This window comes from Neodiprion fabricii, chromosome 3 (assembly GCF_021155785.1).
Source record: "Neodiprion fabricii isolate iyNeoFabr1 chromosome 3, iyNeoFabr1.1, whole genome shotgun sequence".
NCBI classification, from domain to species: Eukaryota; Metazoa; Arthropoda; class Insecta; order Hymenoptera; family Diprionidae; genus Neodiprion; species Neodiprion fabricii.
This window is the reverse complement of record NC_060241.1, coordinates 30,691,957-30,707,352: the sequence shown is the minus strand read 5'-3', so window position 1 is coordinate 30,707,352 and position 15,396 is coordinate 30,691,957. Positions and strand designations below refer to the sequence as shown.

The 15,396-nt window shown below is 41.4% G+C and overlaps 1 protein-coding gene across 9 annotated transcripts in view; it reads left to right on the top strand.

The window, feature by feature from the left end:
• LOC124178829 (homeobox protein extradenticle) overlaps nucleotides 1-15,396 on the top strand; it is a 61,008-nt gene that overhangs the window by 32,976 nt on the left and 12,636 nt on the right. For 7 of the 9 annotated variants that reach the window (XM_046562548.1, XM_046562549.1, XM_046562544.1 and 4 more), the window contains 5 exons: nucleotides 5,915-6,168; nucleotides 11,179-11,369; nucleotides 11,608-11,743; nucleotides 12,475-12,571; nucleotides 13,485-13,672. In XM_046562548.1, the coding sequence (XP_046418504.1) occupies nucleotides 5,915-6,168; nucleotides 11,179-11,369; nucleotides 11,608-11,743; nucleotides 12,475-12,571; nucleotides 13,485-13,672 (866 nt within the window). Of the gene's footprint in view, nucleotides 1-5,914; nucleotides 6,169-11,178; nucleotides 11,370-11,607; nucleotides 11,744-12,474; nucleotides 12,572-13,441; nucleotides 13,673-15,396 lie in introns of those variants that run through there. The other 2 variants (XM_046562546.1, XM_046562551.1) reach the window with 2 other exon arrangements.

Below are 15,396 nucleotides of genomic sequence, written 5' to 3'. Positions count from 1 at the left end.
TTGTTGGTTACGTATCCATTGAAATTGCCCAATTTCTAATACAACAAAACGGCGAAAGCCTCTTTGATTAATGTACACGAATTTTCCACCCCTGCTCTTTCTCCCTTTTTCTCTTTCTCTCTTTCTCCCTTTCTCCCTTTCTCCCTCCGTCGCTTAGATATCTCCGCACAGGCAGGCAGACCGGCGACGGGCGCGCACCCAACCCTTTGCAACGCCCCTTATCTTAATTGCTTTCATGCTCGCCATTTAGATCAATACCACGAGCTTGCACTGTTACACAAATTCATATTGTATTACGGAACCACGCCGAATGTGTAGGGTTGGTTCGCGCAAAGTTTCAGCGAACGCATTGCAAGACCAAACCATGAACAACACGATTCATCCCTTTCAATATACCCCCCATGCATTGTTCTTCATTTTTAATCGTACTCTTGGAATTGAACGCGACCGGCAATTGTTGTAGATATACTCGTATTTAATTGTAACGACGAAATTGAGATTCTCAGCTGGACCAAGCGATCGGCTTTCATTCTCTCCCTGCCGGTGCTGTAATCTTATTCACGCATTGTACGCCAATTGATCTTGTACACGTGAAAAGCAGTATTACGAAACGTGTAACCGAGTCTCCGCAGTTCTCTTTTACCATATCCGTAAATCTGGGTTATCGGTACTCGACACGCTTATGAAATTTGAACCAATTCAATTCAAATACTCTAGTTACAATACACGATTTTCTCAAGTCGCAGGACTCCACTGGCATACAATATCTGACTATGATACATTATCTCAACTGTTTGACCTTCAGTTCTTTGAGTAACAACGTGTAACGTGTATAATAATTCTGATTATCCTCACGGTGACGTCACGTCGCGACGACGAATTTCGGGTGTCATCCATATATCCTTTCTCGGAAAGATGAATAACAAGGATGGAAAAAGGAGCAAAAGAAAAGAAAATATATGAAAATTGCTGCTGGCAAGGAATTCCCCTGGCGTCAAACGGGCCGGTAAATTAGCGTAGTTGACACGGAATCGCGAAACCTTATTCACCGTCGGATATGCAGGACGAATGAATGGCGGGGGAGGAGGGGGGCTTCCTGCATTCAGCAAGGATCAACATCGTCCCCTTCACCCTTGCATCGTGCAAGTCGCTCCCGCGTCGTATAGGTGGCACCTACCGTGATGCCGCTATGTACACGCGGGGCAGACCGTCTCTGTCGTAAAATGTTTAACTGCCAGTAAAACCAAGTTTACGTGCTTGTAAGGACCTCCGACCCCGAAACACCCCGGACCCCGGAGAACCCCTCGCCAACCGCCGGCAGCCAGCAGCCAGGAGCATAAGGACCTGCCTAACACCCTAATGGCCAGATTATTGGGTGAAAGGAGTACTCTCTTACTCTCTCTCTCTCTCTCTCTTTCCCTCTCTTTCTCTTTCTCTCGTATATTGTAAACTAAGGAGAGCCTAGTTTTAAGATATTCAATTGCTAGTAATTTATGTTATTTATTTATTTACGATATGTTCAATCAATCTCTCTCTCCCTCTCCCCCTCTCTCGCCGATTAATATCAACAAACGTGTTCTTCGCAGTTTAGTTTTTGCTCGTTACGTTCGTCGTCGCTTCGTCTTTCATAGTTTGTCCCTCCCGATATCGTTCCAGCGCTTGTCAAAATTATTGCACGACCATTTCGTGCGTTTATACGACCGAACGGTTAATTGCGGCCGCTTGCAGTTACAGTGCCGCTTACGATGGGTTAACTCGTTGAGAGTGCAGCCGTATTGGTATTGTCATCTCTGACCTGCCATGTACTCGTACATCTTGAATCTGTCGCCATGAATTTCAATTACCTGCAGGCCCTGGACGATTCGCTTTTTACGTTTATTTTTTTTTCTTCTTTGAATAACACGTCACTTGAATTCAGTTTGTTGCAATAACTATTATCGCTTTGCTTTATAGTTCGCGACTCTGAATACTTCACGAACAACGAACGTACGGAGAGTGTAATTGGCGAACTTCGCAGCAGTAACGTGAATTGAAAATTGATACACCGTTGATCTTTCTTTTTTCAAAAAAATTGAATTCAACATTCCTTTCCGGATTACGTTTATAATATAGCGCCAGAGTTATAGGTTTAAAAAATAAATCAGAGGTTTAACATCTATGCCGAATCTGCAGTACACACATATATATATGAGATTTATGATTACGCCAATTTTATCGCGTTCACTCTGTCACTGTAACGAAACTACTGATCTAATTTTCGCTGCATCGGTGTCAAAATTGCGTGAAATCAAAATTGAATAAATACCGTATCTTCTTCTCTTGTCCTACGAATTATCCCGGTGTATAAATTACGCATAACAATCTGCGCGCGGACACATAAATTGCAGCTAATATATCGAGTATAATGTAATATGTATATATCCATAATATCCGCGGCACTCCGAGGGGTGAGATTAGCCAAAGTTTAGTTACTACAGAATCGGCAAACGTGGCTGCCTGTAGGCAGCGAAGCCTGGAACATAATTTCGAAATTTTTACACCTCGGGTCCTGCGGGAGTCGCTTTAGAAGTTAATCGCCTTAGTTGGGAAGAGACAGGGTTACACTTCGTATAAATGCATTACCCTCTTGCATTCATTTCACGGTCGCCCGCCTGCAGAGCTGAGGATTCCTCCTGCAGCCGTGGACGCTTACACAAATGTACGGGAGTCTCTTTTCGCTCGAGATTCACTAAAACTTCGAATGGAAGCAGAGCTGATCAGGCGAGTGTATGTATATTAGTGATGTGACGAATGTAAATTTTTAAGTTTGGCGTATGCGAATGTACATTTTTTAATCTAGCGCCATTTCTCTGAGGCTAAAAGTTGTGACAATTGTTATCGACTGACAGGTACACCATTTCAGAAATTGCGGAGCTGATTCGAACCAAGCTGATTGTTTGCTTGATTATTTAACGACAAATTGGTGACAGAAATAAATTAATTTTCAGACTAGGGTGTGATTCGAACGGTGAAGAAAAACCTTTTACGAGAAAAATTCATTGTCAAATTAATGTTTTTTTTTTTTACTATCTTATTTTATATTATTTTCACAATTTTCATCTAAGCAAAATATGAAGAATTTGCGACAGTTACATTCGCAAAATATCCGCACGATTTTCGCGAATGCGGATGCGAATGCGAGTATTCGTTACATCACTAGTGTATATATTACAAAGGTTATACGTTCGGCGAGTAATTTTCATAAATTTTCATTCTCACAACCGGGGAAATCGACACTTTATTTTATTACTTTAGAATGCGGGGGGAGACGGTCGGAGTTCGATAAAGGGGAACAAGTTACCCATTTCGCTTTATCGGTAGCGGGTGAAATTAGCAACAATTAATGTTTAATAAAATCGTAAATCGAGATCAATTCCGATTTATCTCATTGACCGCGCACTGCCATCTCGGTTTTTTCTTTTTCTTTTTTTTTTCTTTGTTTTTACGTCTGTACTTTTACCGGTTCTAAGTGCGTGATTAAAAGCAAAACGATCTCCAACTCGAATCTGCCGGTTAGCTACGAACGATCTCTTCGAAACGAATGAAATAAACCTGTTTACTGGATACCTAAACCGTTTAACAACGCGCTAAACCCGCAACAGTCGCCGCTACTCGGGTCCAGAGATCTTACCGCTGAACCCTCTTTCTTTACTGTGCTCTGCAGCTTACTACTTTGACGAGGATTTTATATCGTTTATATCCGTTCACCGCAGAAGAATAAAAAATGTTATCGCGATGTCAACTTCCATATCGTTCGATAAAATGCAAGTTTGCACCTTGACGACCGTTTTGATAAAAAAAATACGTATCATCCTTGAATGCAGTTCAATTGTATGCAACGAATTTATTTGACCGACTTAAATATTTTTATCAACATCTTATCACTTTTCCTTTTTTCAATCTCTGCACGCTTTCTACAATCTTTTTCAATGCAATCCTTATTCGTACGCCTTTTTATTCATCTTTTCTTACGCGCATTGTCTTCCTGCCTCCTATGGGATTTGTCCCGTTGTGAATAGCCATATATCAGTTGCTTATCCATCCGTCGGTCTGTCCAATTCTGCAGTGACTCGGTCTCATCCTTTCCCCTCCGTCGTGCAGTCATCAATCTCGATGAAAAAAAAATAAAAATTTAATAAATACTTGCCGTCGTATGTACGGAAGAAAAATGAATCAAATGTCGATACAAATACGTCGACATGGAACTCGGAATCAACGATCGGGAAATTCCATGGCTATATATGTTTATTTTCTTTCGTGGGTGAGAATCAAACTGTAGGATTAAGTGGAATTTTCAGCCATGCGAAAATCTGGTGAATATAATTTTAACACGCATTAAAAGAAAATCTCGACGATTCTCGCGGATTTTCGCTTTCGACATTTTTACTTTTTGAATTTCTATATTTTGAAATACTACGAATTGTATTTTCATGTCTTGGAAAATTCTATATTCTTCTATTGTGTGTATATTCCATTATGGTGAAAAAGTAGACTAACCGATTTATAGAAGCACAAAAATGTAATTCGTGGAATTATCAAAAATGTAAAAACTCCAAGTATAGAAAATTGAAAATTACAGAAATTCGAAATGCAAAAGGACAAATGTAGGAAAGTCAAAACATAGAACGGTAAAATATATAATCCTTACACACTTCTGTAATATCGAGTGGAATTCCGAAGATTCGAAAAAGTTTAGCATTCTGTATTCCGACCTTTCTATGGTTTTCGTTATTTATACTTTGACTTCTAAATTTTTGAGTTCTATAAATTAAATTTCCGCTTCTTTGAAAATTGGATATTCACTGCCCATCTACTTTTTAATCTTTCAACATTTTTACCCGATCCTTTCTTCGCTTCATCGACGAGGTTGCCTTTCCCTCGTATAATTATTACACTCCGTGCAGGTATCGCAAAAATTTACTCACGCGAGTCGAGAATTTTGTCCGGTGTTTTAAAGTAGAACGTACCGCTTGGTAATGTTCAAAATTCATGATAGAACAGAATAAAAGGGCAAAGAGCTGTGCCTATAAAACGGGGTAGAGCGTCTATCGCCGAGGAAGTATTAATTTGCCATTCGCCACTCCTATCTCCTATCCGCAAAGTTTACGGCCGGTCAAAGTGCGCGACATTCACTTGAAAGAGCTCTTTGACACCGTCGTGAAGGCGGGGGTAGTGCCGCGAAGATGGGCTTGTATCTCTCGGCGAAGAGGAGCAGTGAAGGTTCCAGGTTTTATGGCTCGTCCAGGTCCATCATGCGCCGTAAAAATACAATAAAACTGCTGTTACTGGCGAGAGCGCCCCCCGCATTGTACTAAAACCGGCTAAACCACTGCGCGTTACGTTCCTGCGGGAGCTGGGGGGATGCGAAACATCCAAAATCGTCGTCCCGTCATCCTCTCGATAGGCAACGAAAATTGATACGTTTATTACGAGCGAACGACTCGAACTCCGAAGTACAAACGGCGAACGGAACGCTCCAACAGACCGATAAAAGATAATTTCCTTCAATGCTCGACTAATGAGCAAAGTGTTTTCTCTTATTTTTATTCGAGTACGGGGCATTTTCACGGATCTGCAAGGAACGCCTTACGACTGATTACATACAAGACGGAAAAAAGAAAATCCATTCGTCTCCGCAACACGTATACGGTACGAAGGGAGTAGATCAATATTTTTACCGCAGTGCCGTTTATCTCGCGTCTGTAATCGCCGTCGATACAACGCGCGTGTATCGAGTGCCGTTGATCACGATCACTTCCAAGCACATCTTCACTTGGAACGACAGCTTCACACACCGTATATTTCGTCGCGCATGACGCGTAAAACTACCTCTCGACGAAACGTTTAACGAGCTCGACTTCTTTTATGCTTCCAGTTCTTTCCCTCCGCAACACACAGGAAGAAGAACCTCCCGACCCTCAGCTGATGCGCTTGGACAACATGCTGATTGCCGAGGGCGTTGCTGGACCCGAAAAAGGAGGCGGTGCTGGTTCCGCGGTGTCCGCGTCTGCGGCTGCGGCCGCTGGTCCACCCGGACAACCGGACAACGCCATCGAGCACTCGGATTACAGAGCGAAGCTGGCCCAAATCAGACAAATCTACCACCAAGAGCTCGAGAAGTACGAACAGGTAAGGGAGTAACGATCGGGTCTTTATCCGAGGTACGCTTTGTGTGTGAGCTTGTGCGATCCGGATTTACTGCGGTAAGAATCGAAGATGCGTATTCGCTGTTTGTGTATTCACGCGGGTGAATCCTGATGTGACGTCACGACTCCCGCAGACTCGTACCAGTCTATATGCTACAGTCGAGTTGAAAGATCGATTCGTTTTCAAGCATTTTCACCTTTACTCCGCTGCGTCGTCGTGACATTCGGACGTTACGATTCGCCTGGATTTGGTGGCCCTTTTACTTATCGGTGTTTTGCGGTTTGGCAAACATTCCATCGAATGTAATCTTGAAACCTAGTAGGAGATAGTGTAATATATATAACAATATACAGTGACCCGCAAAGTGCGGTAATTTAACGAGGTCGTATTAATTAAGTTTGTCTTAATTGAAGGAATAATTTGTACGTCGTATCGATGAAACTTTGAATTCACCCCGCGTGTTAAAAGAGGAACTTAGCCCCTATATACCCGTATATATAGGTGTAAGATAAGAAACGTAATTTTGAGTAAAATGCCGGGTGGCACGAGCTGCTGCTTTTCTCGTCGGCCTCGCTTCGACGAGCCAGTGCTAGCCGGGATATACGCCGAACGAACGAACGAAAAGACAATTTGCGTGCAAATGAACCGGCCTGCCTCGCTAAGTAAAATCTTGCATGTCAAGTGTGTACCTCGATACTGCGAGTACGCGTGCCGTTGTATAATGCGACATGGCATAATGTCGTGTGTGCCGTGCATTCGCGCCAACTCTCGTTACTACACGCGATAGGAGGCATGCCAGCAGAATTGTGCCGTTCGCTGTTCGTTCGCACTCTAAACTGCTGCGCCTAAAAACGTAAAAATGTAAAAACTCATTATCATTTTCTACGTTAATTTACAGTCTTGTTTGAATATAATATGTGTATAGGAGATAAGGGTTTTAGGAACACGGTTCGTTTTCATTACAGTAGCATTTCGGTACTAGCGTTATGGGTATCATGTGTAATGGTGTAACTCTGAGGGCATTCGGAGTCTGTGCGGATAGTGAAGTTGGCGTGACACTTACCTAATTTCAATTCGGTATTATTGATTCGTGATTTCTGAAATGCATGAATATACCTTACACCCGTGAATGAAAGGAAATAAGGTATGTTAGCACTGGAGACTGAGATCGATTTTTCGCTCGGTCTGTGCATATCCAAGACGAAGTCACAGAAATCACGCGAATATAGGTTACTTATTTATTTCCGTATATTGTGTTTGCTGAAAATGCCAGTTTGTGTAGTCCAAAGTTGCAAAATTAATAATATTTATAAACACTAAAGAACAAAATGTCAAATTTGTACCACGTTACCTTGGATATTTTTTCTAACAGATTCAACTTATAAAACGTATGCGAATTGTTTCACCGTACTTCCTTACATCACGCTTACGCCCGTAGTTGTTAGCCGTTGAATCGAGGAGCCTAGGAGCAGTTGTGCTATTGAGTTTGAAAAATCCGCGACAGTTGTATTCAGAAAGGAAGGAATTAACGTTCCCGACAGAACGCGATCGGGTTTCTTCAGCCTCTCAATTCGTGTGATCGAGGCGTTAATTTCGGCGATGCCGCAGCATCGGCGTCAGCGTTTCCCTTGTTTTTGTAAACGTTCGCTTCTCAACGGCTTGCATTCCTCCCTCCGTATAAGTTATAAGGTAAAACTCGCGGGTATTTTTAGCCAGCATCATCGCGTTGGCCCCCGTTTGCTTCCATGAACGCCACACGGTAGCTGTACAGAGCCTACGTCAGAGTTCTCGACGAGTATAATATAACGAGGTACGGAACCGCGTTGTTTGTCGGACACACGCACACCTTTGCAATACCTGTCTCGAAAATTTCCCGCCTCGCGGTATCTTGTACGCCTGCGTCTGCTGTAGCGTGCTGCTTCGACCAGTTATCAGATAAATTTGGTCATTAACATACTTCAAAGCCGAGGCGGCTGTCGCCGTTTTCGAGTAAATTTAACAGGGTGTCCTGAGCTAGCTGGCGTCTTGCACCAGCTTTCAGGAATTCACACTGAGAGAAATTTTTAGTTCCGTTTACCGCTCAGTCCGTAACTGTCTTCATTTTTTACCACTGTCGAAAAATATTGTTCTAGGTAGAAAATGAGAACTAGTTTTCTAGCTGTTACCGGAAAGTCTAGTATCCGTTACTATTCTTTCTCATTACGATCACTGTTACTATATTTTCTTGCAACTGTTGCGAAAATTTAATGCTTGTGCAACGATAAATTGACGTTGAAGCTTTGTTTAATTAAAAAAGTAGAGTAAACCGAACACACTGCTTTTGCGTTGCGATTACCAAAAAAGGATCGACGATAGCGCAAAATGGTTAAGCGTACCCCGTTTTTCGTAATTCCAAAAATATTAAAACAGTTTTCTTAATGATACCTGTTTTGCTGAATTTTTCTAGTTACTATACATATGAAATTTTTGCTCAGTGCACCATCTTAGGGACCGTTTGCTTCGCTCATAGCGGCTCTTCGCTAATTGTGAATCTTTTCCAACTAATTACGCACGTCTGCAGGCTAAAGTGGTTCAAAAGCGTTCGAAAAAGTTCGATCGAGTTCGAAAAAGAAAGAAACTATGTACTCTTGTCGTATCCCCATATCATGTTTTGGGGCAATTCGTTCGGTGTTGTTGACATGGCTGATCGTTTTCACTTCCTGTCTATTTTTTTTTTTTTTTTTCCTAAACTCGAACGCTGCGGGAACTCTCGGCATTTCAATTCCTCCGCGAGGTTCGTTGGCGGATCTAAAATGGCGTTTCAAGCGAGAGATTCGAACGTCAGGCACCGTCACGGTGTAACGTTACCTTGCTCTCCGTCTTTTCGAGCCTGTCCTACCATCTTCCCGTATCTCTCTCTCTCTCCCTCTCCCCCCCCCCTCGTTTTGCCTTTTTTGTCTGCAGCGACGCTAAGTGAACACGACCGGAGCTCTTTTGTTCAGATTACCCGAGATTTTCGATTGAAAGACAAAACAGTGCGTTCCGGTATCTGAGGCTGGCTGTCTGGTCGTTGCTTTGCTCCGAATCGCATTTCTCCGCCTCAACCTGCGGCAACCCTTGCCGCATTTAAACGAAAATTTCAATTAATCTTAATCTTGATTTCGGCCGTGTTTTAATTAACCATATCTAGTTAACTCACTTGACCCTTTATACCTCACTGCAAGCTTCTGCCCGTATCATATCGAAGCGTTATCTTTATTCGACTCGCTAGCAATCAAGTCAAACTATTATTATTACACAGACTCTAGGCGTACGGACCGAGTTTGATGTAGCTCATGCAATGTTTGAATCTCCATTCCGATGTTTCATCGAAATTGGGAATTTTGTAATAATAATGACAACGCTGAATCAGGTATGCGGTAAAAAATGCCCGGCTCATTTCCCTCCATCTCTTCCATCGTCAAGGGGCTGTTACTTTATTCAATGATATATCGCTACGGTGCGAGATAAATTAGGTGTCGTTACACGACCGTATCACTGTGTCGAGTTTTAAACCGTAATCATGCTGTCATCAAAGTAAACGATACGCAATGAAATTGAAAACAATTGCTGTGAGGTATGAAAACCGAACCGTTGATCCGAACTTCGTAGTATTTTGTAATTTTTGGTAAAAAAAAATGCAGATTGTGCACGAAACGCATCGGTTATTATCGGTAATTTGACGCTTGCGTACAAAAACGATCACACGCACACGTGGTTGTATTTTCTTACGAATGGCAAGCAGTTATGCACTTGGGTAAAATTTATACATATAACACACGTATGCAAACGGACGGGTAAACTAGCTCGTTTTTAATTGTATGTCAGCGTTTCTCTTACGTGCGGATGATACCACCGCACACATTATACCATATCCCGTACCCATCCACACGCATACAGATACCAGTCCTATACCCGAAGCCGATGGAATCGAGGAGAGCTGGCGGTGAGATACGCGAGGCGAGAGCTTCAGGTTTTCCATCCAATCTATCCGTTCCCCCTTCCCTCTCGCCCCGTATCCCCGCATCTCCGCATCCCTGCCGAGGCTGCGGAGGCTGCCGTCGGGATGTGTTCACCGCTCGCCTTTTCTCGTCCGCTCGCCCCGAAAGGAGCGGAGAGAGGAGAGGAGAGGAGAGGAGAAGAAAGGAGAGGAGAGGAGAGGAGAGGAGAGGAGAGGAGAGGAGAGGAGAGGAGAGGAGAGGAGAGGAGAGGAGAGGAGAGGAGAGGAGAGGAGAGGGGGGTAGAGGAGAGGAGAGGAAAGGAAAGGAGGGGGGTGGAGGAGAGGAGAGGCGGTCGCGGAATCCATTCCGAAATTGCAAACCCGCCCGACCCCCGAACCAACTCTCCCGACTATCGTACCTTCCGCGCCTCCCCCAGGAAAAGCCAGCGTCGTCGCGTGCCTGTCCCGAATACTGATACCGTCGTCTCCGTCGCGACGCTCGCCCGCCTTCTACGCCGCTATCTAGGCCTACAGCAGAGCCGAGCCCCACCGTTTTTGTCATTTCATATTTTTCAGGACATTTTTGTCGCTTGTTTCGCACGCGATTACACCGCACTTATGTACTTCCCTTGCGAGTTTCAAATAAGAAGTCCTCGAGTTATTCGAGACGATTGCTATTCCAATTCTCGTTTTCGACTTTCAATACTTTCAAACTTTCGATATTCATAATTCAACGAATTATGCAGTTGTTATCGGTGCTGTGGGTAATGATATATGCGAACATTGTACGCGACTTCACGTACCGATGAATTTTAGAAATTGATGCTTGTGCTCACGTCGATTGGCTCCAGGTCGTAACCAGCTTACGGAATAAAGTTAGATAATGAATTAGTTTGGTCATTTTTTTTTTTATTCTACTGATGATTTTCTGGTATATAAGTATTGACATGGTTCCAGGATCGATAAAGTAACTATATTATTTTATTGGTCAGAGCTTTCGGTGAAAAAATTGACGTAATTATGTTGCTTTTCAGGCATGCAACGAATTCACGACACACGTTATGAACCTCCTGAGGGAACAAAGTCGTACCAGGCCCATCACGCCGAAGGAAATCGAGAGAATGGTGCAAATCATACACAAGAAGTTTTCCAGCATTCAGATGCAGTTAAAACAGTCAACGTGCGAGGCAGTTATGATCTTGAGAAGTCGATTTCTCGACGCAAGGTAATTTTCGGCTCATCTCAATCCTAGGTATTTAAATATGTGTATATAATTAGTCGCCAAGATTAGCCGGAGCAAATCTATTATATATCTTGCGTCAACGACGTGAAAATTTGTAAAATCGTATTTCGCTGTCTGTCGGTCGAAAAGTTCAACAGCTTGATCTGCCAAGCGGAGAATTACGACGTTCGTATAAATCTTTCGACGAATAATCTTATTTACGTTCGTTCCAATTGACCAGACGCAAGCGGCGGAACTTCAGCAAACAAGCCTCCGAGATTCTGAACGAATACTTTTACTCACACCTGAGCAATCCTTATCCCAGCGAAGAAGCCAAGGAAGAATTGGCGCGAAAGTGTGGCATTACGGTTAGTCAGGTGAGTGACTGTCGAACAATTTTTCACTTCAAAAGTCTTGATGCATTTACGAAGTACACATTCGCGCAGGCTTCAAGATATTTTCATTTCGCCGGACAGCGTGTTATATTGCAAATTTTTTAACCATCTAACGAACAATTACTGACACATCGCATTGCGAAATGATGAATTATCTTACATATTGTTGCATTCGGTTCAATCGTTTAGACCAGTATATTGAAGTGAAGCCAGAGAATTGCATTTTTGTAGTTACGTGTCGCATTAAATAAACAAAATGTACAGATATTACGTACATGAGAACAAATATTATTACGACCAAGAAAATAGTGAAGTAACGGTTCCTCGATTGGCGTCGTTCCTCGGTGTATATTAACCATCTGAAGAAGAAAAAATCCACCGAAATGTGAATCTATGAAAAGTGGAAATCTCTGAATTTCGCAAGGCAAAGACGTTTCACGAGATAAGACATTTTCATCAAGGCACCGCCTGACAACCGCTCTCGAGACTTTTGTTTTATCTCTTGTTACGATCAAGGAATAGGGCCGCTGACGCGACGATAAAATTATATACTGTACATACGAATTACGCAATGCCTGTATCGTCTTTTCGGGTTTACTCCACCGCTCAGTGTTTGTTCGGAACATTTCATTAAATACAAGTTTACGTATCATAAACCCAATTCTATATAATCGCTTGTCGGACTTGAATCATGTATTGTTTTCGTATCTCAGGTGTCTAATTGGTTCGGCAACAAAAGGATACGATACAAGAAGAATATTGGCAAGGCGCAAGAGGAAGCGAACCTTTACGCTGCCAAAAAAGCCGCTGGTAAGTCGATTTGAATATTCGTTAATCAGTATACTTTGGGAAAAGTGTCGAATCAAAGGTTAGTAATACAATCGTTGCGACATATACCGATCGTTAACTGTGGTTCGGTAAAAAAAAAAGTTGCGATCATAGATGGCAGTTCTGAATTTTCAAGCCAAGTATACATTGATTTTTATTTCTCCGATTTTATATCGATCGGCAGAATTGTTAGGAACCAATGTCTTGTTATTTTAAAGATCTATACAATATTTCTAGTGTGTAGTAAACGTATCGCGAACCTTGGCGTGTATGTATAATCCATTTAATCCATGCGTGGTAAATTCCGACGAGATTTCGGTGTACTCGTGACAAGAGAGCCGAAGTTATAAACGATCCCGAGAAAGTTTCTAGAAGACTCGGTAAAGTTTCGTTGAAACAAGTTTTGATCGCACCACGGCGTTCGAACTCTATGTGTTTGAAAATTTATGGAGTTTTTTTTAACGCAATCCCGGTAGTTCCAGTTACCCTCTGGGCAATAAAGAAGTAAATTCTGAATAACATTTGCGCTTGTTCGCTTCCTTTGAAACGCCGCTACATCCATTTCTCACTCTATCAATTTTCGAGTACAAGGTTCCCAACAAATCGGCCTGATCAATATTTTTTAACGAATATTATACAACTAAGGGAAAATTATAAATGAATTCTGAAAAAGAAAATAAACTATTGGAGGTGACAGGCATGTTACAATGTGCAAGATTGATTCAAGGACAAATACGATTTTAAAACGGCAAAAATAATGTTGATACGATTCCCTGTCGGTATATCTGAAGGGTGAACCATACCTGCTAGCCATTTATATTATTACCTCCAATTGTTTTATTTTCTCGATAGATTAAACCATCGAATCCTCTATGCACCGCGATTGTTTCTACAGCAGCTTTTGCAGGAGCATCGCCGTACAGCATGGGTGGAGCCAGCCAAGGTACACCGACACCAATGATGTCACCTGCACCACCCGGAGGTCCACAAGATATGGCTGGATATGGCATGGGCATTAACGGTAGCGACTACGGCTCTCAACCGTACAACGACGGATCGATGGGCTATGATCCCATGCACCAGGTATGGAAGAACTGATACGTTCGTATATCTATGCCTATAAAGTATGACTTGGCAAGAATTAAACTCTTGTACTTAATAACAATACGTAATAGCTTGGTTAATCACGCCGTTTGCACGCTATTCGCACTCCTAGAATCAACGGGGCTTTTGCTTGTTCGATTTACTTTGTTGGCTTTTCACATTTCCGAAAAATTAATATCTTGATACCTTTTAAAATATGGAGAAGAAATATGGAATATTGACATGGGTAAAAAAATTTACTATATTTAGATAGAGTTTTTACTATTTTGATCTCCCCCAAGTCTTATATTACGTGTTTCTTCTTTTTTGAAATTGATCATACGAAAATCTAGATTTTGACGTACTTTTTTTAAAAGTGTTTGTAATCCTCAAAATTGCGGAAATGGAAAAACACATTTGACGCAGCTATCATAAACTACTCAAACTTTTTGTCCGGTCTCTAGTTAGTGTTTCGAGTCAAGTTTCAAGCCAAAATAACGCTTTCGTAAAGTCCCTTAATTGTATGTGCATGATGTAGTTTTGCAGTATTTATAACCTGGTGGAGTACATTGTCTTGTAATTACGATAAATTTGACTAGAGGAAGGTTGCCTTAAAAACTGTAAAATTTTCGTTATTAGTTAGCGATTCTGTTATTAACAACGAGTTAGCATTTGAATCGAATTATGCTCTTGTCTAAAGGGGCTGAGGGGTTGAAATGAAGGTACTAAAATGCATGCCATAAACTTGGTCTTGGAACAGGAATTAAAATTGTTTGCATTTCGGTTCGCAGCTGTTTTAAACCAAACGAAAAATAATAACTTGGATTCACACCAGTAAGATTTTATTTTTAATGATTAATTTTATTAAATTCTTCAATTTCGAAGCTTTTGTGTGTGTCTGCAAATAAGAAATAGCATCGTGTCTATTTTTTGATCTTGACAGCCTTGGTTTCTCGTCAATACGCCATTGACTTAAAAACCAGAGCAAGTCTCTGTATTTTGTTTTTTCTCTTAAACTACTACTTTTATTTGTATATTAAAAAAAGCAACTTATAATACGATAAAAATACTGGCCGATTGATCCAAAACAACTAAAAATATATTCTTATTTTGCGCGCGCAATAAGAAATTGACTCACCTCAGAATCAGACTTTTGATTGTTGAGTGCTATGGCAAATAATAAGTATGATTCGCAATATAAAAAAAAAAAAAAAAATGGTCGTACTTAATGTCGAAAATGGCCGATTCAATAGAGAATATCTTGCCATGGTTATTTCGGTATTTCCATTGATTCTTTTTCAATTATACGCATTATTTGAAGACGCAAAATTCAATACTAACTTCTTCTTTAACATTGCTTGCATCTGGCCACTTGCCTTAACGAATATAACACGATCTAATATTATTTTATTATTTATATATTTATAAGTATAAATTGCTTCGGGTAAAATCCTTTCATGAAGAATAATGAACTGTGGTTGTTGCAACGAGGTTGTATTGATAAATTCGAAAAGAGTGACTCACATTTATCATTTAAATAAAGTATGGTCAAAACACATTCCTCTGTACAGCCACTTTGAGTTTATTTCAGTAACAGAATTTTCACTCTGTTTTTTCAAGTGTTCTCAGAATTACATTCTTACTTGCGTAATATTTACCTTTTGACAACCTTGGTATTACTTTTTCTTCTGTGTTGTATCTGCCAAATCCTCAACACTCATTCA